The sequence below is a fragment of the Amblyomma mixtum genome, chromosome 3 (assembly GCF_055824585.1).
Source record: "Amblyomma mixtum isolate Tamu chromosome 3, ASM5582458v1, whole genome shotgun sequence".
Lineage (NCBI taxonomy): Eukaryota > Metazoa > Arthropoda > Arachnida > Ixodida > Ixodidae > Amblyomma > Amblyomma mixtum.
Genome location: NC_143014.1, coordinates 43,658,869 through 43,685,818, shown reverse-complemented (window position 1 = coordinate 43,685,818; position 26,950 = coordinate 43,658,869). Strand labels below are relative to the sequence as shown.

General features: G+C 46.6%; 1 protein-coding gene across 3 annotated transcripts in view; it reads left to right on the top strand.

The window, feature by feature from the left end:
* The window catches only part of LOC149349962 (uncharacterized), a 33,851-nt gene extending 7,221 nt beyond the window's left edge, over window positions 1-26,630 (top strand). Inside the window, exons 3-6 of one of the 3 annotated variants that reach the window (XM_089578939.1) lie at window positions 8,670-8,853; window positions 10,893-16,703; window positions 22,275-22,333; window positions 26,464-26,630. In XM_089578939.1, the coding sequence (XP_089435065.1) occupies window positions 8,670-8,853; window positions 10,893-16,703; window positions 22,275-22,333; window positions 26,464-26,499 (6,090 nt within the window). In that variant the 3' untranslated portion in view covers window positions 26,500-26,630. Of the gene's footprint in view, window positions 1-8,669; window positions 8,854-10,892; window positions 16,704-22,274; window positions 22,334-22,742; window positions 23,217-26,463 lie in introns of those variants that run through there. The other 2 variants (XM_089578941.1, XM_089578940.1) reach the window with 2 other exon arrangements.
* The last annotated feature ends 320 nt before the right edge of the window (window positions 26,631-26,950 follow it).

The window sequence follows — 26,950 nt, the reverse complement described above, 5'->3', positions numbered from 1 at the left end:
GTAGCACACTGATGCCGAGGATAAGGAACCTCCTTAAGAAAGGAGTTTTTATGGAGGGAGTTTGCTGGCTGGTCTCTCTTGAAGGCCGAATAGAGTACTCAACTGATTTGTTGTGAGCATTCGCATTTGTACAGGCTAGGCTGTTGTCTTGGCGCTCGCAGTCTGCTCTTCTGTCTGCCGTGCTCTGTGGTTTCAGATTCCTTGGTTTCGTTCTTCCCCGAGCTTGGTGTCAGCTGTCTGGTGTCCCTTCTATTTCAAGCGTCAGGAGAACCCTGATCAAACAACTTTCAGGGGGCCACTCGAAATTGTGTATTATAGGAAATCTTGCACAGTGGATGCAGTCATGTAATAAATGCACCTGCTATACTCTGGCTGGTAAAATGAATTATATCTCATTTCTCTGCATGTTATAAATGGGCCCTCTATTCTTTCTGCTAGAATTAGTACACAGACCATCCAGCCAGGGGGCATTTCGGTGCTGATGAGGCATGCATGCTAACCTGTCGCTACGCATCAAGTAGGTGCCGCATCCGCCTCGAAAACGAGGATTCCGACAACACATCAGAAATGCGACTGCTCGACTGATCGCAGATGTTTTGTGACGAGTGGCATGATCATGCCAGTGACATGTTTTTCTGTTCAAACTTCTTATAGAACCACTGTCTCTTCACCATTTAGTCAGCAGTGCCTTCATTTGCTTCATAAAAGAAAAGAAGTCGTGATGTTCGCTGGCGGTGAATGTGGGATGAGCACACCCATGCTTGCAGTATGCTGCTCTACCAGGTGCATGTTGGCGCATCGTATGTGGGGTGGTCATTGCTGGCCACTATTAATCCCCCATCCCATAATCCTATGCTCGCTTGGATTGTGTGATGGGACAGTGGATGCTTGCTTGGTGTTCCTAGGCCTGGCTGGTCCGCACTAAAGTTTCAGCAGAAAGCACCTTCGATCTAGCCACCTCTGATCATAAAAAAGGTCCAATCTTCTTACCGCTTACCACCAGCACTATAACTTCATGCAGGAATAAACACTGCAGACAGTTGAGGATTGAATTGTACCGGAAGCTTCAGCGCTTGTTTCTCTTGCATGTCCTGCCTCGTCAGCCATCACAGCTTTATTTACGTCCACTTCTTTGGACCTCCGCAAGAACTTGCTGCTGCCGCCTACTGTCCTTGATATCCTCGTGGGTCTCACGATGATGCTCATTTACTACCCGTCCTTGTGAACTCAACGGTGTACAAGGCCTTTTGTGTAACGACTTGTGCTATGCACGCTTTGAGTGGCTTGACTTGCTGGGCATTAGCAGTGCGAAAAGAAACCTCAGAGAATGGTGTCGTAACTTTCTTGATTTGTCAGCAGAGATTCATGTCCATAGCAGTGCTGGTATCAACGAGAGCACACATCACAACACCTTCCGCGAACACATCAATGGCAATTGTGGGTGACATCTGAGGCCTTGTAGATTTCGACGAAGGTGGGGCGCTTACCTCGAGAACTGCACACACTAGTTTTCTGCATTGGGAAGGTTTACTTGGCGGTGCATCGGTGAGGTGAACAGTGCAGCTGAGAAGGGAAGCGGTGAGGGGTTGCAGCTTGGTGGTTAGCTTAGAATGAAGTAAGCTGCTGACCAGGGTGTGTGCTGCTTTGCTACATATAAGACAGGTATGCAGATGGTGGTAAGAGGAGGAGGAGAACGACTGAGACTGTAGCGGGTCACGTCGGGCGATGCTGCGGGCAAAGCAAATGGGCCTTTCGTCACGAGTGAACAGCCGTAGTGACTTGAGCTCATCTCTTGCTGAAATTAATTTCCGCAGCACCTTTGCCAGTGAAGCAAATGAAAAAGCAGGCCAGGCAAGACTAGCCTCGCACTGATAGCTGCGGGTAAAACGTGTAGTGTCTGAGCTGTCAGTAAAGTGTAGTGTCTGAGCTGTCAGTAAAACCATTGGAGGCAGTAATGCACCGGATCGCGTTGATACACGCGCATCTCTGCCAATAAAGTGCAATGCCAGCGTTTTGCATTCTGTGCAGTTCCCACAGGCCGTCGTTTGAAGTAAAATGTGTAATTTTGTATCAAGGAATATAATCAAGGCTTTTAATGCAATATCTCTATGATTGTTCGCCAAGCCTGTACTAATCCGTCGTGAAATGTTTTTCGGCACATAACCGAAGTTCCAGTGCATAAACTATGTTTCCTTCCTGCCTGCAAAAGACGCCTATGTCCCAGTTAGTACTCTACTAAATAGCATTTGCAACATGTTAGCGTCTTCTCGTTTTTCTGGCTGGTATCCATGATTTGGGATGCTGCTCATTTCGGTTGGAGCTGTAGGGCTTTCCACTGAGTTCGCATGCCGTGCTGTCTTTCCATCTGTTTTGGTGGACACAGCTGGGTTGACTTAGTCATGCCAGTCGCCTTTGGCTTGCTGGGGTTCGCAGGGGCTTTGTAGTGAAAAGTCCTCGTCTCGTCTTGATGCCTTTAGTGCTGGTCCTGTACTCTTGTAACTACATGTGGCCTGGAGATGGGACTCGTGAGTCATTGTCAATTTGCGAATCATGAGAACAGATGTCCTTTCCACAGTGAATAAGGAACAGTGTACTGCTTCTTTTCAGTATACTCTCGGGAGGTTATTGTCCTCCTTGTGAAGGGCCTGGGGAAGCTTAGTTTTTAGTTTTTTCTCTTGGAGGCAACACTATTGTAGTTCTGTTTCCCATTCCTTCACTGCAGCTTTTCGTGTATGCTTCATTGGCCTTAGGCCACTGTGGAGTTATTCTGTGGTGCTCGAGCCTATTCGCTGGTGTGAATTTTACTAACTCTGAGCTGCAAAATAGGCCGCTGTATGTCTTGATTTTCAGTAGTGTCCATAAGTGGCAAATATTTCAAGCATTTTGGGTGTCACTCTTTGGTTGTGCACCTTTGCAAGTGTAGCAACCGGATGGAATCTTGAACGCCCCTTCTATCATTGCCACGCTGTACTTTTCACCTGAAATTGGCTGATAGTACCTGCCAAGGTTCTCAGTGCTGTGGCATGCACTGCAATTCTTTGACAGCTTCTACTTTCTAGTGAAGACTGGGAAGCCGGTTCTTTTCCCTGATGAGCTCTTTGGTTTGATGATGCCCAAGTGTGTTCTGTGTGTGATTGCTATTGTTCGGGTGACATTGTTTTCAATGGATTCTTGGCAAGTCTGGGCAAAAGGCTTCTAAACAAGTGTTTGCCCCATCAGATGCTTTCCTGTTATATCCTGGATGGCCTTTAGTTGTTGCACCAGTTGGTCATCCTTGTAGGCCTTTTCCCACATTGATCGTCATTGCTTTGGGGACAGGTGGTACACTAAGAGTGCGCGCTGTTGAATGGTTTGACCTTCTCATTTATGAGATGAAACACTTCTTGCATGTCTTGAGTACTAGTCAGCCAGATTCCCTTCTCCTGATACGTATTCAACTTTGTAGTCGTCAACTTACATGGCCTAATCTGGTTGATAATTTACACTCAGATTCTGGAGGATGGAGACATGCTGGCTGTATACCCTTAAGTGTATGACTGCTGACACTGTTGCTAACATGTCTCCTTTTGATTGAGGATAATGTCTCTCTTTAGGAGTCAGTACTGAGCTGTAGTCAACAAGAATGCTAATTTTCTTGTCTGTTCTATCTTGCAGCAGCATTGTGCCAAATAATTCTTGTTCTGCATCTGTGGTGCGGCACATTTCTTTGCTGTTGTAGTGGTCAGGAGAGTGGGTTGCTGCCATTCTCTTCTTGGGTCAAGGGCTCTTGTTCTCGTCTGGTCCACTGAAATGTGTTCTTTACTTGAGTAAGCACACATAGTGGATAGACAGTCTGGGCCGGAGGTGTAGGATGAATTGCCCGCAATAGTTCACCGTTCCCAGCGATCTTTTGAGGGATTGTATGGGTGGGTCCTGCTTTCGACTGCCTCCACCTTGTCAGCCTCTGCTGTGATGCCCAATTTGACTTTGAGAATGTTGCCAAAGGCATGCACTTATTCATGTTCCGCATTAGCCCAGCCTCTTGCAGTGTCCTTTGCGTGTGGCAAAGCCATTCATAAGTGCCCTTCGAGAGAGTGTCGAGACTGATATGTCATTGCTTATGGTGATGATTTCGTCATTGTATGGAAGAACTTTTCAAATGATGTCTTGGAAGATTTCTGCTGCTGCATTTACTACAAGGGGAAGTCTTTTTTTTTTTTTTTATCTTCACACACTGGTGTGTTGAGAATGTGGTTTTCTGTTCACTCATATTCCAGCTGGTGATAACCTCCATTCAGGCCGAATATTGCAAAGTAGTATTTAGCTTCATTCAGGATACCAATTATGTCTTGCACTTGTGTCATGACATGTCTTCTTTTTTTTTTTTTGATGGCAACATCTGGTTTCCTCATGTCTGCATGCATTTTAACTGCACTTTGGGTGTTTTGTTGAGGGACAATTACTGTCAGAGACCCATGTTGTCAGTCCTGCTGCTGCCTTATAGTGTCAAGTTCTTGTAATTTTCTCTTTTTTTTTTCTACTCTTTTCTGTTAGGGCAGGCCACTGGTCTTGAATCTTATTTGATTTGGATATTTTCTTAGTTGTTTTTTGATTTTCCTATTAACTTGCAAAAGGCTTGGAAATCCTCTTGGCATCTGTGTGTGGTTTGCTGGCAATTCCATATAGAACTTTTATCAGACCAGTGTTGCTGTTTTGTATCTTAGCAAGGATGCATGCTCTCTTTTGATAACAAACATTTGACTCTGTGTTCTTGTGTTGAGCTCTCATGTTGGCCTGAAACACTCCCAACACTGGATGGGCTGCATTCAATTCGTACGGTGCTACGTGTATGCTTGCTTGCTGCAGTGGAGTTCGCAAATTGTCCCTGTAAGCTTCTTCTCTGATGCAGGTTGATTCCGGCTCCTTAGTCTACTCGGAATTCTATCTTGACCTCTTTGGGTTCTATTAATGCAATATAATTCTTCAGAATGTCTGTTTCTGTTCACCTTCACACAGACATAAGTGCACAGCTGAGCAAAATTACTATTCCCACTGTGGCATGTGGCCACTGTCCTTAACAAGCATATGTCCTTATCTGTCTTGCTTTCTCTTTCCTTCTGCTGAAAGTCGATGGTTTCATCTTTGGAAAAATTTGTCGACTGGCACTGTTGTCTTCCCAGTGTTAGTAGCCTGCCTTTAGGCAGTCTAGTATCTCTGTGCTTCACTTAGCAAATGTTCCATTGTGATTTGTTGCTTTCTAAGAGTGATTCTTTGCAACCTAACTGTAGGGTTCCTTTTATTTGTATTAGGTTATCTTGGCTCACACCATTTTCACTTGGCTGCCAGCTGTTGTCTAGCACATGGAAGTGGCCTATCGTTTCAGTTTTTTCTTGCTTTGCCTAGTGAAATATGGTGCTTAAAGATGTTCTTCAGAGCAAAATGGTTCTTAATGTTGAAGGTGGAATTTCCGTGCGATCTGTCTGAGATTCTTCATAAGTTGCACCATAAATAATTACTGCCATTGTTCACTGCCACATAAGAAACCTTGCACATTGAAGAAAAAAAAAGCTTCGGTCTATATCAATCTCGATTTTTCATACGTATGTGTGGATAGTACTTGTTCACTATTTGATTTGCACCAAACTTTTACTATTCAGAGTGTTTGGAAATAAACACTGGGAAATTGCGACATATTCAGTTCATGCAGACCCGCGGCCCAACGTTGCGACGTTTCCAAATGACAGTATCTTGCACTTATATCACATCATTTAGCTTGCTATTTGCTCATAGAATCAAAAGCGCGGATGCTGGAAAAGTAAGCTCACAGTAAGTGGTATTGAAGGGAAATTGAAACAAAATTGTGTTTTTCTGTAAAATCGCTGAAAATTTCACAAGTTGTGAATAGAGAGATTTAGCATACTAGAGTCGTATTAGCATTGATGTGTACCAGTTTTTCGGACGATGCCTGTGCACACACAGTGGCATGGGCGCGGCCAGGCGGGCCTACTGCATATGCGTAGCCGGCGTCCACTGAGCCGGGACATATCTATGCTAGTAAGTCTCCACTACTCTAAATCCGTCTTATTATCTAGAGTTCCAGTCTTTATTTAATGCATTTTTTGCATGGCTGGCACTGTTTTCTAGGTTTTATGTGCGTGTGCCTGCACAGGCGGGAGGTGTGCATAACGCCACGTTTCGTGGCGACGTGCTCTTGTTGCACTGTGGTGTGATGAGCTGTGGTTCATCTGTGACACCTTGGAGTTCAGAGTTCGCGGCATGAAAATATGCAACAAATTGACAGTTACAGCGCAGGATGTGGGGGTTACAATTATCGTTTAGATATCGAAACGGCCAGGGACTGAAGATTACACGGCAACGGCCCACTGCCTCATTAAGCAGCGACGAGTAAGATAAGCTGGGAGCGCCTGGCAGTTTGAGCAGGCGTGCGCAACCAGATTAAATGGCAGCTGTGCATATTATAATCCAAGTTGGTATGCCCCTGGCGAGGTTTTCTGATAAGGTATTGTTTACACGCCTTTTTGATTTCGATTTAAAAGAAACATTTTTTTTTTTCCACCTAAATAACATTCAGGAATTTGTTAGTTTTCCTGCGAAGTACGAGCAGTTAATTTTTTAGAGGGATGTGCAAAATTTCATACAGACTGTCATTATGGATGCAAATAGCAACATCGAAATGCCGCATCGTTTCAAGTAAACATCTGAAGGGTCGTGGAAATAATATTCATTTTGAAAATTCGCATTACGCTTGAAATTACGAAAAAAAGATTATTGTATGTTACTACTTGTGGCAAAATACATTTGCACAAAAGTGGTGGAAGACAGGCTACCCCACTCACTAGTTCGCGAGGTATTATTTACTGCATTCGCTATGTGGCATAAAAAAACTGCCCCATTTGCGACATGAAAGATGCAAATCCAGCTGAAACAAAGAAATCACTGCTAGGTGCAGCCCACTGTCAGCTGTGAGCTTGCATGGCTTACATGGCAAGCAGAAATTTCGTGCCGCAAGGTGGCAAAAAAAATGATCTAATGGCATTGAGATTGGAGGCTTCCTTTTCTGTGGGAAGCAAGTATAGTTTGCAAGTATGTTTTTGCAGGCTAGTTGGTGCCTAAGCATTGTGGGTTTTTTGCGCAAAAGACACGACACAAAAGTCCTGTCTACCTCGTTTCTTTGTGTCGTGTCTTTTGCGCAAAAAACCCACAATGCAAGTATAGTGTTTCCAGTGCACAGTACGGAGCCAGATGGTCCTTGCAGGTTCTTCATGCTCAACAGTCTGAAGTGCTGAAATCTTTGTTCACCATGCATTAGGTCCTGTGGCACTGGTAATCTCGTTGCATTCAATAGCAGACAGGTTACTACCATGCAACAAACTGCCTCACATGAAGTGTTTGTTGATGCTGTCAGACATACTCACCTGGAGCTTCAATACAGCAAATGATATCCACTTCTTGCTCCCTGTATTGTGTTGTGATGCCCTGCCACAGTGGCTGAGTGGTTAGGGTGCTCAGCTGCTGAGCCCAAGGACGTGGGTTCAATCCCTGCCTTGGTGACAGTGTTTCGATGGAGGCAAAATGCTAGTCACTGTGTGTGAGGTTAGCGCTTGTCAAGGGGGACGTGGGTCTTGAAATGATCAAAAAATGGTATATTCAGGATCAATACACTATAAAGTTCCTGCCTAAAAAAGTTCAAGGTCTAAATTCAACCTCCAACTACAAAAATATATATATATTTTGCGCCTACGAAGCCCGGAAATGGCGATTTCGGACCGAAATGTGGCAGGACTTCGCACCTGTCGATTCCCACGACCGCGACCCTGATGGCTGCAGTCTTGGTTTTGTTTGAAAGTTAGGTCCCTGCCCCACTACCTGGTATTACTCACTACTGTGAAATTTTTTTGGAATGTCCGTATTCCGTTGTTTTTTGAGGCCCCTACAGCAACCTCTGAATGGCTGGCGTGTGCACTTCAAATGTGATTTTCTCAGCTGCGTGTCTTTTGCCAACATGAGTTGTCTTACGGAAGTTTTCATCATGTTTTGATACTGCAATTTCAATTAATCTTATGCCATTGAATTCAGAAAGGACTAAACTGTGGAGCTATGCTGTTTTTGTTTGGCTGAGTCGAAAATTTCAAATTTTGTGAACCATAATGTCACCTAACTGTACTGCATAGTTATGGTGCTTGGACAGAGTTTAATATTTTATATGATGATATACAGCATTATAATTATCATAGCTCCAGATGGCAGGTCTTTGGCTACAGCCCCATTTCAATCGAAACCAAAAAATATAGAAAGTGTCTTAACGACCCGTAAGGGAACTACAGAAAGAAGGAACACATATATGCACCTAATTTGATTGCAGTATCCTTAATAATAATTTCAAGACCCACGTCTAAAGGACCCCAGGTGGTCAAAATTAATCCAGAGCCCTGCACTGCAGTGTCCCTCATAGCCCATTTGTCGCTTCGGGGCACTAAACCCCACAATTTACAATTTGTATTGTGGGACATGCTAAGTATTGAGAACAAGCGGAGTTTGTCTGTTAGAAGATAGTGGTTTGTACCACGAAGGTGCTGTACACTGACCTTTGCAACGCTATCAAACCTTCAAGCTATATTGCTGGTACTCTACATTGCTGTATGGGGACTAATTCTAAGATTTTCATGCAGGCACATGTTGTCAATGTCACTGGCACCGCTGACGTGCAGCACAATGGGGAAGATGTAGGCAACGAGTCTTTCCTCAGCCATGGGGACGTTGTCCAAATTGGTTCACGGCAGTTCCGCTTTGAGTGGGTGGAAAAGCGGAAGAAAGGAAAGAGTTCTAAAGTTGCTGCTTCTCACCAGCCAAAAGGTAAGGTACTTTCCTGGATGGTGCAGAATTATACCTACTACTTTATACAGTTTGCATTACTACCTCAGTTATTCCATTTTATGCTATCATTATCACAGCATGCAATACTGACATCTGATGTTGATTAGTAAAGCCTGGCCCGCATGGAGCGTCTTTTGCCCGCGAAATCGCGTCGCGCGCCCGACGCCCGCGCCGGCGTCTATGAATTCACTCCCGCATGGTCAGCAGCCGAGCGGCGCGCGCTACGGCCACGTTACGGGATACGTTGACAAGATGGCGGCGCCCTGCTCGCCCGCTTCGGAATAAATACATGTCACCGCTGGATTCTTTGATGCGATAGCTCGCTCAAATGGTAGCGGTTCGATTTCATTTCGCACACTCTCGTCCACGCGTAGAGGTATAAGCGACAACTAGCCCCCTGTTTTTCAGATAATTTGGCAATTTTCAAGCTCTTAGGCCTAACTAAATGCAGTGTGTTTACCTCTCAAGAAGGACACCTGGCAAAGCAGTTGTCTAGCTTTTAGTCACTTGTTACACTTTCATCTATTTGCAGTTTTTCTTGGGACGAAAAAAGGCTCACAATGCACACACCCTAGTTATCAGTAATTACGGATAAAAATTTCTTCAACACAGCGTTGATGTGCTTTGGCGTTTTGCCACTAGATGGCGCTACCGTTTACACGTGCCCCTGAGGGACGCTACGGCACGGCCAGCTAAACGCGACTCCTCCGAAACACAACACGCTGCTCGGCCATTTCGGGCGAGAAACCCGAAACCCAAGCACCCTCGGAGTGCCAAACACCCGTCTTTCCGGGAAGCGCGACGCAGTTTTGTGGGTCAAGCTGCAGTGCCATCTCAAGCTCGCGAGTGCGTCTTGCTCGGCCGGCGAGGCTCCGTCCAGAATCACATGACGCCCGCTCCGGTTCTCATTGGCCTTCTGTTGCTGCCCTCTCCCAGCGTCGGCGGAGCATCGGCGTTTTTTTCTGTTCCGCCAGAACCCGACGATTTTGCAAAAGCGTCCTCTCCGGCGGCAAAAAAACGCTCCGGTGCCGTCGACGCCGACGAATCGCCCGGAAAAACGCTCCATGCGGGCCACGCTTAATGGATGTCGAATTGTTAGTCGGGTGAATCAGCTACCTCTGACACAGTTTTGATAAAATCCTGTGCAGACACCAGCAGGAGCTTTTCCCTCTGCCGTAGTTAATGTGGTAGGTCTGAAAGGGCTAGTAGAATCTCAGTAGTCAAGTGAGTGGAAAAAAATGGATACCAAGTGTTTGGATGCTTCAGGTCACTTTAGTCTGAGATTGCAGGCTTTGCCATGAAGCCGACACTGGAGTGGCATATTGACTGGTGTGCGCAGAAAGTGTTCATTTGACGGAATGTTGAGTACCTGGAGATTGTCGTGAAAGTATTTCAATGTCTTAAATTTTTGGGAGAGGAGAGCTGTTCAGTGATTTTGTACTAGCATAATGTGGCGAACAGTTTTCACTATGCATTTTAAGGCCTTTCAGTATACAATACAGTAGTTGTTGGGTATTGTGGTTAAGCAACACTTAATTATTGTTTGAACAAAGACTCGATGACTGTACAGTAGCCATTTATATTGCTCATGGCCCCTCATGACATGACTGTCAATTAAGCAACAATTTTATTCAGAGTACAATCTCTGAAGGAATGGGCAAGATGCAGAATATTTTTTTAGAGGTAACGTTTCTGTGTCAGTCTTCGTTTGTGGCAGAGTTTATGAAGAATTGAAAACAGTATTGTTATTTGCTGTGTAAGGCACGCGTATTGCCTTGTGTACCTGCTTGTAATTGCTGATGAGGTACCAAGATTGTAATTGCTGATGAGGTACCAAGATTGTAATTGCTGATGAGGTACCAAGAGCTTAGCCCTTTCTATTGCTACTTGTTGCATCTAAGATGAGGTGCTTGATATCTTTGGACAACAAAGTATTTCATTAAGGAAAAAAGTGTGGAAAGCTACTAGCAAGTATGTAACATGCATCTGTGAAAACCTTTTTTTTTTTTTGTTTTTAGCTGCAGGAGATTCAAGAGAGAGTTCAAGACTGCAGAATGAAATTGATAATGATGCTCACCCTGTGCAACAATCGGATGGGACACCTGGTGCCTGCACGCCCACCACATATTCCTTTGACCAATCACTCTTCAAGACTCCCCGCATTCCACCAGAAGTGTTTGTGTCACCTTTGTCTGCATCAGATTCTGACAAAGAGTGTAATGGCGGTGAGGGTGGTCCAGAGGCTGATACTTTGGGCAACAGCCACCTTAACAGCTCTTCATCATCAACACCCTTGATTGATGAGCCAAAGCTTCGAGCTTTGCATTCAAGTACCTCATCAACACCCTTGCTTGATGAACCAAGGACACGAGCGACACGCTCAAGGAGCTCTTTGGCAGGCATGGCTAACAGCCCCCTTGAACAATCGCACCCTGCATTCCAGGAAAGACAGAGCCACAGCTCGCTCAAGAGAAGGTCCCGCCAAAATAGTGTAGAGGAAAGTTTCTGCAAACAGAGGCGGTCTGGTAGCTGTGGACCTGCTCAGCGTACACCTTTGGCATGCCACAGCAATGCCAATGGACTGTCTGGTCCTTCAAGTCGTTCAAGTTCTACAGAAGACTGCGCTGCCCGCGTTGAAGCTTTTACGCACGTGGACACATCTGCTCAATTTTTTGCTGCCAGTACACCACTGACAAGAACAGCAAAAAATTGTCGCTTGCGGAGCGACAAGGGTCTTAAAGGCATTTCATTCTCGCATCTGGAAAAAAACTCAGGTTTTGTAACCCCAGGATCACAGAGCTGCCGCCCAAATGGTAATGCTACAACATATGAATCATTCCTTGATTCACCTGGCCTTTCAAGGAGAGCACTCAGGAATTCTCAAGCAAGTTTGCCCCACACATCTTTGAGCGTGTCAGCTGACTCTCTAGGATGCGAGTCCTTGTTCAAAACACCCAACCATACGGATTCCATCAGCAAGGAGAGAGAGTTGGGTCGTCTTGCAGCTCAAGATGAGTCTAGTTCCTCACTTGGCAACAAGCGTACCCAGAAACGGCTTTCACAAGTTGCAAATGAAAGCTCTCAGCAAAGCCAGGCAAGCCCTGTGAGCAGCCGTTCAAGGCACTCCTTGGAGAAAAGTACTAATGGGGCTCAGACACCTTCAGACCATTGTGTTAGGAGCACGAGGGCCAAGTCATCTCTTGGTCAGAACTCTGAATGTACCACGGTTGCTAAAACAGTGGCCACTGCTGATGAAACTGTTGGTTCACTTCATGGTTTTAACTGTGAAGGCCAGTTTGGTGCAAGCACTCTGGGCGTTCTAGAACAGGAAGGTAGTGTGTCTGCCAAGAAGACAGGGTCCAAGCGTTCCATCCCGACAAACAGTACTCCAAGCTTTAAGGAATCTCCAGGAGACAAAGGACACCCTGCTGAAACTTCTTCTAGGGCTGCCAGAAGCAGCATAACTAAAAGTGCAGTAGCTTCACAGACATGGAGTGAACTGTGCAGTGAAGGCTTATTGCAGGATGTCTTCAATGTCTCTGCAGATGACTCAAAGAGAACTACTAGAAGCACTAGACTCAGCCGCTTGCCAAATCATGCACCTGCTTCTGACAAGAAAAGCAGAAAAGCCAGTTTTGAGCAAGAGGGTGCAGTTGCTTCTGAGAAAGGGGATGAGGAAGAAGGTGTACCAGTGCAAGCTGCACGAGACACTTCACAATCTGAACAGGAGTCATTGGAACTCATGGACGTCATGGCACAATCTTCCAAGGTGGCTGTTAGTAAGCGATCTAGCCGCACATCAATCTCTACAAAGGTGCACATAGAGGCTCAAGAAAAGAAATTGGTAGGGCAGAGTCCAGAAATTCGGAAGATTGAGCAAGCTTTCCAACGCTCAAGCCAAACGTTTGAAAACAGTCTTGAAAGTACGCTGGAGAAGGCCACTTCGCCTACCAGGAGTGGAAGATTTAGCCACACACCAACTTCAAAGGAAATGAGAGAAGAGATTTCTGAGCTTGAGACAGCAGGCACACCAAGCCCTTTGAAAGCCCCAAGGTCTAGACGTACTTTGCCTTCAAGAAATGTAAGCGAAGAAATGAACCGAGCCGTAAGCACATTGTCACCTGGACATGAAGCTTTGGATGATGCGGATGTTGCGGTTAAAGGATCCATTAGAACAACTAGAAGTGCAAGGTTTAGCCATGAATTGGTTTCGACAAAGGCGGATGAAAAGGCTTCGGAGCACAAAAGAGGAGGCATATCAGCCACATTGAAAGCCACAGGAGCGAAGCCGACATCAGCTGTAAAGATGACGATTGAAGAGCTAGGGGACCTTAAGCAAACAACACGGGCCTCATCAACTAAGCGCGTGTCCTTTGATAACACATGTGTTGTAGCTGAGGAGTTGTCCAGGTCTACAAGATCTAGCCTCTCGTCAACTCCAAGGAACGTGAATATAGAGACTCCTGGGCTGGAGGATGTCTGCTCACAGAATCCCGTGGAAGATTCAAGAGTATCGAGGAAAAAAGCCTTGGCACAGCAAACGGTGGACACACCAAAGTCCTTGAAAACTTCAGGAGGCAAACAAACTCCAGCTTCAGGCAAGATCAGTGCAGGTGAAGAGGCTACTGAGCAGGACATAATGGATGCATTGCCAGTTGCACGCTCACCTTTAATGAGCATCAGTCCTGTGGTGGTTGAATCTGTTGAACCACAAAGTACAAGGTCGAGCTGTACATCAGCCTTGGAAAATTCAAGTAAAGAGGCTCTAGGGGATGCAACGATCGACTCCACACCGAGCTCTTTGAAAGCTAGTGGACAAAAGAAATCTGTTTCAAGGAAGGTGAATAACGGAACTCCACAGCAAGAAACTCTGGGTACACCAAAGTCTGTGAAAGCCGCAGGACCGAAGCGAACATCAGCTGCAAAGATGATAGAAGAGCAAGGGGACCGTAAGCAAGCAACACGGGCCTCATCAGCTAAGCGCGTATCCTTTGATAACACACGTGTTGTAGCTGAGGGATTGGTCAGGTCCACGAGATCTAGCCTGTCAACTCCAAGGAATGTGAATGTAGGGACTCCTGGGCTGGAGGATGTCTGCTCACAGGATCCCTTGGAAGATTCAAGAGTATCGAGGAAGAAAGCCTTAGCACAGCAAACGGTGGACACACCAAAGTCCTTGAAAACTTCAGGAGGCAAACAAACTCCAGCTTCAGGCAAGATCAGTGCAGGTGAAGAGGCTACTGAGCAGGACATAATGGATGCATCGCCAGTTGCACGCTCACCTTTTATGAGCGTCAGTCCTGTGGTGGTTGAATCTGTCGAGCCACAAAGTACGAGGTCTAGCTGTACATCAGCCTTGGAAAATTCAAGTAAAGAGGCTCTAGGGGATGCAACGATACACTCCACACCGAGCTCTTTGAAAGCTAGCGGACAAAAGAAATCTGTTTCAAGGAAGGTGAATAATGGAACTCCACAGCAAGAAACGGGTACACCAAAGTCTGTGAAAGCTGCAGGAGTGAAGCGAACATCAGCTGCAAAGATGATAGAAGAGCAAGGGGACCGTAAGCAAACAACACTGGCCTCATCAGCTAAGCGTGTGTCCTTTGATAACACATGTGTTGTAGCTGAGGGGTTGGCCAGATCTACAAGATCTAGCCTCTCGTCAACTCCAAGGAACGTGAATATAGAGGTTCCTGGGCTGGAGGATGTCTGCTTACAGGATCCCTTGGAAGATTCAAGAGTATCGAGGAAGAAAGCCTTAGCACAGCAAACGGTGGACACACCAAAGTCCTTGAAAACTTCAGGAGGCAAACAAACTCCAGCTTCAGGCAAGATGAGTGCGGGCGAAGAGGCCACAGAGCAGAACATAATGGGCACATCACCAGTTGAACACTCACTTTTAATGAACATCAGTCCTGTGGTGCTTGAATCTGCTGGAACTCGAAGGACAAGGTCTAGCCGTTCCCCAGCTTCAGAAAAGTCAAAAGAAGGAGTCCCAGGGGATGAGACGGTAGGCCTCACACCAAACTCTCTTAAAGTTGCAAAATCAAAGAAAGCTGTTTCAAAGAAGCTGAAAAAAGAAACTCCACAGCAGCAGACACCACACACACCGAAGTCTCTGGAGGCCTCAACAGCTATGTGGGCATCACCTGCAAAGAATGTAGTAGAAGAGGACTTTGAGCAAGAAACAGGTACTTCACCATCTAAGCAGGTGTTTTCAAATAACTCGTGTGTAGTGATTGAGGAGTCAGTCAGGGCTACAAGATCTGGCCGGACACCTGCCTCAATGAATGTCACTGCAGAGACTTCTGGGCTGGAGGAAGTGCATTTACAGGAAACCACGAGAGGCTCAGGAGCTGAGCGGCCAACAGTTTCTAGGAAGAACAAAAAGGCCCCAGCACAGAAGCCAGCAGGCACCCCAAAGTCATCAAAGGCTTCAGGAGTGAAGGAAGTGCAACCTTCAGACGAGGTGATTCCAGATGGAGGGACCTTGGAGCAGGGTACAGTGGAAGCATCTCACAGGACGAGAAACATAAGATCAAGCCGGACGTCTTCAAGTGAGGGGAAACTAGAAGTCCAAGAGAAAGAGAAGGAAGCCACAGTAGACTCAAATCAAAAGCCTTCTTCAAAGCCTTCAAAAGACAAGTGGACACGAGCATCAAAAAGGGCAACTGCTGCAGATGACACCACAGAACTAGAGAAAGCTGTCATGTCACCATCTAAGCATGCGGCTTTTGACAACACAGATGCTACTGTGGCAGCATCTGGCAAGGCCACAAGAGCTGTCAGGTCTAAACATGCAGAAAGTGACAAAAGAGCCGACGTAAAGATCCCAGGGCAAGAAGCAGAATGCACAGCGAGCCCCTTGAAAACTTCAGGAGCTGTAGAAATGCTGCCTTCAAGCAAGGAGCTTGGAGAATCGCCAAAACTGGAAGCAGTAGATACGAAGAAGTCTTCAAGAAAAGTTTTGCGTGCAAAGACAGCACGGTCCGTGAGGAAGGCTAATGAAGGGGAAGAGGTCCCTGAGCTAGAAGCTGCAGGTGAGTCCCCATCAAAATGCTCATCGGCAACCAATGTATATGTCTTGGCAGATGAACCTGCCAGGCCTAAAAGAGGTTGCCGTACTCGGGGCTCAAGGAAGGACAATGTAGAGGCCCAAGAGGAAGAGAAAGTAGACCACCCACAAAGTACAAAAGCAACCAGAGCCAAGCATACTCGGGGTTCAAGGAAAGCTTGTAAGGAAGATGAAACCCCGCAAGATGTTGCGGGCCTGGTAATGGCCAGTACTCCTAAAAAGAAGGATATGACATTTGACAAGGATCTGCAGGGGGAGGTTTCCCTAACTAAAGAGGTCACTGTCACTAGGAAAACCCGTGGCAAGCGCAAGGTTGATTTGAAGGAAGAGTCCATAGCAGAAAAGCATACTGATGCTAAAGAGTTGATTGGTACTGTTGCTGAAAAGAAGGGGCGCCGCCAGCAGCGTGTTACTTCTGCAGAGGATGCACCTCAGCAGAATGGTGCACAGCTTTTAGACAGCATGGAACAGGCCATTTATCCAAAAATCACCAGATCACGCCGTGCAACTGCTGGAGCAAAGAAAGCACAAAGGGATAAAGAAGCGGTTGATGGTGCTGTCACTTCTCCAAATGTTGAGAAGCCTACTGTGGAACCAGCAAACGCCGGAGGCAAAGCATTAGCGACAACCATGGAACCAAAAAGAAGCAAGCGGAAGATTGCTGCTGTGAAAGTTGATATGGCCCAGACAGCAGCTGAGGAGACTCCAAAGAAGACCCGGGGAAGACGTGCCAAAGCACTCGAGACTGTCCTTGGTAAGTAGACTATTGAAGCTTATTCTTTTATGTGCTCGTCTTATGGGGGTTAGCCCTTGCGGTTCAATTTTTTGCTTTGTAGACCCATAGGCAGGTTTTGCCAGTGGTTTTTTCTTTTCAGTTCCAAGAATGCGCATGCAAGTACGTGTGTGCTATTATTAAAATTGTTCTAAGTGTGCCATTCATGTTAATATCATGCATGGTGTGATGCTATACATGTTTGTACCTGGTGATTCTTTTTAATCTTTACAGCTTTGTAATAAAAAAGTGACACTGATGGTCACATAGATAATTTCACTGAGTATATGTAGTGACGAGGTAGTGGTCATGGTTATAGGACTAATTAATTAGCCAAAATTTCCTAGTTACCCTTTTAATTGTCTTAATGCAGAATGTTGAAATAGCAGTCTTGAAGGCTGTTGATTCGACGCAAATCCAATTTACAGAACTTACGAAAGTGCAACACCTTGTCTCGGTCGGTCGGTCAGTCGGTCGGTCAAGGTTCAAGATGCAGTCGCGACCGATTTTTCGTACTCCGCGGGACCCGAAAAATGATCTGAATAATCGAACAGTCAGAAAAGTCCGTTAACTTGAAAAAAGTTACCTTTTCTACGAAAAACTGGCTTCCGAAATCTCGAAAATTGCTGCTCCCCATGTTCTGCCTACAAGCGATATTAGCCTCTGAGTCATAGCCATGCTTTCATCATGCCCGCACCCGATCACATCATCAGCCAGACAGTGCGACGCTGCCGCAGTCATGCCGTGAATGAATGCACTCGATACGCGAAGCAAGAACAGTCAGTTTGCATGGGGCAGTGACGCTTGTGAAGACCGAGAGGTAACCCATGGGTAACCCACGGGAAGACTCGAGCAGAAGCGAGTGCCTCCGAATGCAGTCCCTCCTTCCCACCTTTACCACGTTTGCTGCCCCACACCGCGGGGGCCGTCGTCCAAGCCGCGGCGGACGCTGCAGCTGTCCCACTGTCGCGTTTTCAATGCGATTGCATGCTCTTTGTAAGCCATCTCAATGGCAACAGAGGGCATTCCATTATCTCGAATGGCAACCATGGAGAACAAATAGCCAAGCCTATCCAAGCCACTCCGATTACACCCACCGATTCTGTTTAAATCCAAGGTGGCGCCTTTCACGGTGGCGGTGAACGGTTGGTTGTGACAGTGATGCCCACTCGCATCTATATCAGGCCAGAATAACAAACTTTCGGTTGAAAAACGACCTCCACAATATTGTTGGCGTCTATTAGTTCGAAAATCCAAACTTTTAGTCTCCACAAAGTCCGAAATATCGGTCGTGAAAATGTACACGTTCCTGTGAGGTGCGCGACGGTTCCTCAGCGAAGTCTGAATTATTGGAGTCCGAAAGATCGGTCGGCTACTGTATTGACTTTGCAAAGTGACTTCTGAAAGCCACTGTCATCTGCTGCAGAGTCCCTAGTCATTTCTGTTAAACACCTGTTATTGTACATTCTTTGTCAGAAATATACAGCCCAAGAGGTTTCATGGCTTCCAAGCCGTGTAACGCGGCTCTTAAGTGCATTTCACAGTCCTAAGCTTGGGAGTGTTGAGGACTTCAGTTCGTCCTCAACGTCTCGCCTTCGTGAGATTAGGGTCCCTGAGTATGCAAGAGGAGCCGCTCTCGAGTGCTTAGAAGCAGACCCCTTGGGATTTATACTTTTCATAAAGTCTGTACATAGCATTTTCATGTTGACCAGCCTGCTTTTACTTTCGCTATGTGTCTGCTCACTTGTCTGCACTTACAGTCTCTACTTTGTATGCATGATTGTTGTGTGTCCCTACTCTTAACGACATTTTTCATCACCAGTTTGACTTCTTAGCTCCTGCTCTTCGTAAATGGTTGAAAAAAGTTGCACCGTAGAATGTTCTTAATGACTTAGTTGATTAATGCACATTTGTATCTTCCAACCAAAAAAACCAAGAATTCTTAGGGAATTTTAATAGTCTGGAAATCTCTTGGAAAAATGAAGACTTTGTGCTTATACCAGGGAAAATGAGCTGTAATTTTGTTTAAAGGGAACGAGAGTCTTTGTAATACTGGCTCTCGTAACAAAGAGGACGCACCTTAGGCTCGCTTTGTACGGCTCGTACACGATGCTCTTAGCGGCCACCGGCCTCCCAAAGCAAAAGGACAAAAATCCTTTCGGTGCTTTGAATTGTAGAGCGAGTTGAAAGCGGATACTTGCCCAGCACAGTCATCGCTGAGACCATGCAATGCAGAGAGCACGCGTCGTACAGCTCGCACGAGGACTTTTCGATGACCAACAGCCTCCCCTTGTTTTCTTGGGTTTACCAGTAGACAGCTCCAGCGAGGCGGCAGAAAACGTTTCAGTGCTTGAAGGGGCGCATGCACAGACTGCAGGCTGTGTAGCTTTGGGAGAAGGGGAATATAGCTTCGCACCCTGCAGCGATCTGCCATGGCTGGCATAGCTGCAATGTAACTAATTATCAGGACTTTAGTTACTTCGTTCTCAACGAACTTAGTTATAATGTCTGCGATGGGGCCGTGGTGCAGGCAAGCTTTGTGTGGCATGACAAGTATGTCAGCCTTTCAGTGCACTTTCGTCTATGACTAGACGAATCCGAAACATTGTAGCTTGCAGCCTGGATTAGGCCCATTCAAAGAAACGCTAACGCGGCGTACTGTGCACTGTGCAGAAAGCAGTTTTCACTTAGCAGCACGGGAAGAAGAGCAGTGACAAGTCACGCTCAATGAAAGAAGCACCGACTGGCCACGACTGGAGCCAGGACATCCATTGCAGCACCCTTTGGCCCCGCCAGCTACCGTTATGACCAACGCCGGGCCAGCGGTGTCAGGTTCAGCGCAGCCTTTAACTGCTTCAACTACGGCACGTACATGCAACCCGAGCTTGCAGGAAAGGATATCTTTCAGCGGTACTTGAGTTCATAAATGATGAGGTGATGTGTCTCAGTGCTTTTATGAGACGCACATCATTCCATGCTGCCACTGCATCGGTTGCTCCATTCCCATTGATGTTCCCGTTATCAGCTATGGCGAAGAAAGTGCAGCTTTGCAAAGACGAGGTGGGTGGCCTCGCACCTTCAAAGAGCGCCTTGTGTCGGAAGTTTCCAAGGCCGCTCATCTCATCGTGGCATTTGATGAATTGTTAAATGAAGTTGCACAAAAAGGTCAAATAGGCGGGTTGGTTCACTTTTGGTCAGATGCAGAGCAGAGCGTGAAAATGCGCTACCTGATGTCGCATTTTCTTGGGCGTACTAAAGGTGAAGATTTGGTGTCCGCATTTAAAAATGCTACAGATGGACTCTCGATTGAAAATCTTTAAGATATCAATGGACGGACCAAACGTGAATGTAAAATTTCTCCAAGAAAGAGCTGTGTGAATCCAATGATGGCTGTCGAAAGAAGCTGTGGCCTTTATGTAGTAAACGGCGTGTTAAAAACTGGACATGTGGCAGTGAATGGCAGCTCGTGGAGCTTTTGCAGGTTATGTACAACTTGTTCAAGTGTGTACCTGCCCGACATGCTGAATATGCATGCATCACCAGGAGCAATGTTTACCTTTTGAAGTTTTGCGTTGTGCTTTGGCTCGAGAATGTCCATCTAATTTCGAGGGTTATTGAGGTCTTGCCGTAACTAAAAGTGTACGTCGAGTCGTGTCGAGACAAGAACAAGCAGCCAACCAGCACCAGTTTCAGCATGATCAAAACAGCCATTCATGATCATCTGCTGTTTGCAAAACTAACTTTTATGCTTGCTGTTGCTGAGGGACTGCAGCCATTCTTCGCTCAGCTCCAGTGTGATTCACCTATGCTTTCATTTCTTGGTGCAGCATTGGAAACCTTTCTTTGATCATTGATAAGTAAAATGGTGAAGAAAGAAGGGTTGATGGCAGCGGACAGTTCATTAAAGTTGATAAAGGTCGCCATGGACCACCCTGCGAACGTTGTTGCGGTGCCCAAGATTTACCTTGGCTTTGTTTTGGAGAACGCTCTGAAAGGTTTCTAAGCTTTCTGATTTTACTATCCTTAATTCAGAAGGGACTGCGCCGCTTTCGTGAAGAACTGTGGCAAAAAGATTGTGGAAAGGTCGCTGCTGAAGTTCAAGCTGTCAAAGGGATCTTCATTTCTGGATCTCAAGTGTGCGCTCATTCCTGAGCTTGAGGAAAGGCTTCTAATTGTTGCAGTCGAAGTTGTAACGGAACATTAATGGATGACCGGAGCATAAGCTGGTCGGGCTATGCGCTCCTACAAGCAAGTGTGCTCCTTAGCCTCGACGCAAGCAGTGTGAAAAATTAACAGGAGCATGGATCAGCTGGATGCCCTTTGGGAAGGCTTCTGTGTTTCAAACACGGTGCTACTCACTTTTGCTAAGATGATTCTCTCTCTTTTGTGCGGAAAAGCATCTTTCAAGTGAGGATTTTCTTTTAACAAGGAATGCCTTGTCTAAAATCGGAAGGAACCAAGAAATTTTCTTTGACGCTGTGTCATCAGCTGGAGAGTTTCCAGTGTACAGCTGACCAAGAGGATGCTTCAAAAGGACCGTGGGGATGAACGCATGGTGGAAAGAGGAGCTGGAGAGGACAAGAGAAAAAAAAGGAGGCTGATGCATTGAGGATTGAACTGGAAAGCCACTTCTGTGAAAGAGCTTGAGCTCAAAAAACAGTGTTGGCTGACGGGAGATGCAGGTGGCACCGTGCCAACCTCTCTTGACATAAAACGAAGTGGTCTGTCGATGAGGGAATTCTGCAAAAATTCAGACTATCTCGTCGTCAAGCAAGAAATGCACTGCAGAGAATGCGTACTGTAATCTATGGTTTAAAACTTCTGAACCATGTGGCAGTCGGGCAGCACTGGTGAGCTCGCTATCCGTGGTGACATAATGTGACAAACTGACAGTCACATGCTTGCTGGTGGCTGAACTGTGCACTGCCGTATAGTGAGCTTAGGGGAGCAGGTTGTTCATTGTTTGGGCTAGGGGTGCAAATGGGTGAAGGGGGAAGTCTTGACAAGGGGACAAAGGCCTGTGTCCCTCCCGTTTCTGTCTAGCTTCTGCCTGGTCTTGTGACTTCACCACAATGTGTCACGGCCAGACTCGAGTAGGCGCGCGCTCTGAGGCTCTGCTTCGCACCAACCGTGTGCGTGGCAGCTTTGCGGCAGACGACGGCACTGTCAGTTCATGACGTCACTCAGGCTGCTTCGATATGTCTGTCGCTGCCAGGGGGAGGGGCTTAGAGCCGACAACTGCTAATTACAATTTCTAGCTGAAGTGCGCGCGTAGAGCCCTACTTCTTTTTCAACCACGCATAACAGTGTCATTGCTAGTACCTGCAACGTAAAACCACAATTTGTTGGTAGACCATGTCTTGGCCCCTTTAAAGTACTCGGGAAAACATGGCGAATTTGGAAATGGTCAACTTGGTAGACACCCTGGGATGATTACTAGAATGTTGCAAAGGAATGTCATGCAGCTACACCGTACTAATATGCGTGACTGCACATGAGACTGAAATAGGGTTAACTGCATCTGATCCACTCATTTGTGTCTTCCTCATGCAGAGTGTACAGATGACAAACCTGGTGCCTCTCGAAAGACAGCAAAAGATCACTCTGAGGAGGTGAGAAAACCAAATTGCAAAGGTTTCTGAATAAGACATGCATGCAAGTTTGAAATGCGGTATTGTTGTTCTTTGGGACACAGCAAAGTAATGCAGCCTCTCTTTGTAATGTTTTGCCAAATGCATACAAGTGTAAGTATACACAGGACTGGCTGAGTGCCTGCTGCTCATGAGCAGTGACAGGTGAGTGTCCCCACCTGGAAATTGCACATGCACAGCAGGCACCCACCCAGTTTGGCATACATAACTTGCGTGGGGTATTACTTCAGCAGACTTGCTGTTACGGCAGCCATATTTATGAAACTGCTGTTGTGCACGCTTCAGGACCCGGATAAATGAATGTGTTCTGTGCTGCGACCAAGTCCTTTTTGCTTTTCATGTGAAAATTCTTCCACTTCTGAGCGAGCAGCTGGTTGGATTGGCATGTGTTAAACGCATGGAAAAGTTTTGACAGTGCTACGACCCCTCGTGATGCGCCAGAGTCGGCCTGCTCCCGGATCTTACATGGCAACATTTTTACTACTTAGTGGTTTCTGTCTACTTTGGGACCATCGAAATAAAGCGTACTAATCGCTTTCATTGCATATTTACTTGTGCATGGGTAAAGAGCTTGTCACGAAAACAACCCCCTTCTTGGAGAGGTCAGCACACTTTTTTTTTTTTAGCTTTTCTGTCTGGTTGAATTTAGTTCGAGGCATCAAAGCAGCATTCCCTGTCCATGTCCTTTTACTTTCTGGGTGTTAAAACTCAGTTTATAAAAACATTGATTTCTCCACACGAATATGGTTGGTGGCAGCTACAGTGGAACAGTGCAAAGCTGAATCGCTGTATCCGTCACATCAGTTGCAGCATGCTGCTTCTGGGCCCCAGCTTGCATTTTACGCTGCATCATTTTTCACTGGGTGCTGGTGGCATGTGGAATCTTCATGCTTGGCGCTGTACCCGAGAAGGGGAAACTGGGCTCAGTCAGGATTTGTCTTCTTGAATTACTTGGGGGGGGGGGGGGGGGGGGGGGGGGGGGGGGGGGGGGGGGGGGGGGGGGGGGGGGGGGGGGGGGGGGGGGGGGGGGGGGGGGGGGGGGGGGGGGGGTCTGCATTACAACGCCAACAATTGGTTACACAGTGGTGTTTTCCCTGCTTTGCCTTGAGCATGCCATCAACATGCGAATTTGTGGGTTTACCTGTTATGAATTGCATGCCACAGAGGTTGCAATTTTCACGCTCCAAGTTCACATGCTTAATTGCATGCTGCACTCAAGCTTCATTGCTTTGGCTGAGCGCCTTAGCTCAGATTGGTCCTCTGTGATTTGTGAGAAGCTTGCGTTTTTAGCATTCTAGAGATAAAACTGTGATACTCCAAACAAATTCTCATGAGAGAACAGCGTTTTGTTGTCAACTCAGCACCTCCTTTAGGGTTGACTGGGTGGAAGCAAAAAACATGCTTTTTCTAATTGCTGCCTCTCGGGGTCACCACCGTGTGAATCTAAGTAGGTCACAACGAGATTGCGGGGGTCCTACCGTGTGAGTCACATGAGTTGGGACATATAGTGGGTTGTCACAAAGGCCGCACACTGATGGAAGAGAGCCTTGAGCGCAGTTTACATTTCCGGGTATGTTTTAGATGTGTCAGGATTTTACGATCTGTCGCTTCAATGGATCCGGCTCGGTGTCTACAAGTCAATGCGGTGGTCCGAGTCCTCAGAATGCTCCACGATTGCACTGTGCTCTCGTTACACGTCGTTTGTGTGCTTGCAAAGTTTTTGTGGCAAATTCTTTGTTTCACCGATGTAGCTGGCAGAACAGTCAGCACCATCGCTGCTGAAGCAATGAACTATTGCAACGATGGCTTGCAAACTGAGCTGGCGGTTCATAAACATGGTGGACCCATCTCATGGGATTGCTTTTTCACTGATCACAGTGCAACCTGTATATGCATCAACACTAATACTTCTCCGCTATGGTAATGTTATCCACACATCACCGACTCCGCGATCACAAGTCGTGCTGTATGCAAAAGGAGCAGTGAGTATGTATGCACTGCCTGCACATCACCGACATCGCGATGGCCGGTAGTGAGCTGTGGCCACGTGGTCGTAAATAAAGGTATACCGTCAGCCAAAAACAGATCTGCACGAGTACATTTTCCGTGCTGCTTCATACTGATTTTGGTTGTTTTGTATGATACAAAACTTAAGACAATATAATTTTTTTCGCAACCCCATAGGATTTGCTTCATCGAGATTCTGCTGTATGTTCAACCAGCGTACGATCTACCACAAAACTTCTATTCGCATCTTGAGTCAGCCTTGAATCAGCAGTAGAAAGGTCAGCCAGCACATGCATGGGCGTCTATAAGGGCCATTTGTGGAGTCCACGCTGTTTACCATGAGAACTCTGAATGTGCGGGCCATGCATCTTGTGGCCTGGCCCAAACAAAGATGTTTCTTTTGCGGCATCGGTGTTCTTCCATGAAGAGTGAGACAAGCACAGTGCAACGCATTCTTGCAGGGAGCAGCTAACACAGGAGAGGACGCCGCAGGCAGTCAAGAGTTGCACCGCGCTGCTCTGCACGATTGAGGATAGTTTGTTCAGTGCAGTAGTTGCTTGACAAAGTGCAAAAGCTTCACACTGTGCTCTTCGAGGTAGCTTAAGTTTCATCCACGTTTTCTGCCTCAATATATCGCATATTCATGCTACGCTTAAATTTTGGGTTAGGGAGTACTGTAATTGGCAGACAAGTTTTTTTCAGTAATCGGCTTGTCTCTCTGCTTGCTGTTTGTGCTCTGTGTTTGCCATCTGGGAATTCGAGTACAGTGAAACCTCGTTGATTAGAACTTCAAGGGACTGGAAAAAATGTTCAAATCTAATGACCCTCCCCAAGAAAAAAAATGGCTGAGGCTTAACTTGGTTAACCCTGGTCAGATGCGAAGCATATTGATGGCTAGGCTTGGTAATACATGGCTTTCCTTGGTTGAATACTTGGTCATTTTAATACAACCACTAGAAGCCTTCATCGTGGGGGAAGACAACGGCATGGCTACAGCGGAACGCCGACTAACAGCGAGACGCGCGTTGGGTGGGCGCCTGGATTGCCACGGAAGCCGCATCCGCCTGCCCGGTGGAGCGAGCGTTTCACCTACACCGAGTGTGAACGCGCGTTCGAAATGCGCGGGAATGCCGCTCGAGGACATTCCGGTGTCTGTGCGATGGCATCGTTCTCCCTCTCCCAGCGCGTGACGGCGATCTGTCGTGACGTCATGTGTCATGTGGTATGTCACGTGGTGTGACGTCACTGTACCACGTGGTCTGCACGGCGTGCAACCACAGCGACGGCGCGAGGTGGACCCCCATCTTCCTCTGTCGTGACGTCATGTGTCACGTGGTATGTCTCGTGGTGTGACGTCACTGTACCAAGTGGTGTGCACGGCGTGTAACCACGGCGAAGGGCTGTAGTGTACCTCCGTCTTCGTCTGTCGTGACGTCATGTGTCACGTGGTATGTCACGTGGTGTGACGTCACTGTACCACGTGGTGTGCACGGCGTGTAACCACGGCGAAGGGCTGTAGTTTACCTCCGTCTTTCTCTGTCGTGACGTCATGTGTCGCGTGGTATGTCACGTGGTGTGACGTCACTGTACCACGTGGTGTGCACGGCGCGTAACCACGGTGAAGGGCTGTAATGTACCTCTAGTAATATGCTTCGCATAAAAAGTGTCAAGAACTGCTTGCATCAACATATGTTTGGCAAAAGGCTGGGCAATGGTTGCCTAATTCCAAGATCAAAAGGGTGCAGCAGTGACTTTTTCACGTCTCCATTAATACTTTACTACATGTATATTGTCGGGAGCATCAAGGCAGAACAGCTGCAAAGTTGCAAGGGCACCCCTGCATTCTTCACGGTAACGCAGAGAGCACACTTATCTGCACTGCTGCTTTGGCCAGTTTAGGTTGTTCGACAAATGTAATCAAGAAGGGTCAGAGTATTGAGAGCAAAAGTGTGGATGCCTTAGAGTGTGTCGCATATTTTCTCCATTTCTAAAAATTTTCTTGCCAGATCAGCCCATGAAATGTTTTCTTTGTCATATTTGTGCATTCCCCTTTTTTTTGATCGCGCGATAATTTTTTGTTGCAGGTGCCACCCCCAAAGCGGACTCGTAAGAAGGTGTAGTGGGCAGTGCTGTCTGCATTTCCACTTGCATTTCTCACTTTGGTCAGATATCTTTGTCAACGGCTACCATCCTGTTTCGTTTGCAATAAATACATTGACTTCAGCTGTGCTCCATGCATAGCTGTCAAAAACTCTTCCTTGTGGTCATTTGTGCTTGAATATTGTTTCCCATGGTAAGCACCAGCTGCTGCCTTGTACTCGCAAGCAGCCAATGAATATCGGTGCAAGCCTGGGACTAAACCCTAACCGCCATGTTCACAAGCTGGCCTTACCTTTCTCTTACCTCGACTTTAAAGGAGACTTTCGTAAAGGTTACGGAAAGTAAAAGAAAGGGAGAAATCAAGTTGCATTTCAAAAAGCTAGCCTTGGAAAGTGCCCTTAAAAAAAATGCTGAGTGAAGATGGAAAAGAATAGGTTTGGTTTGGTTTGATTTGATTTAGGGTTTTTTTCA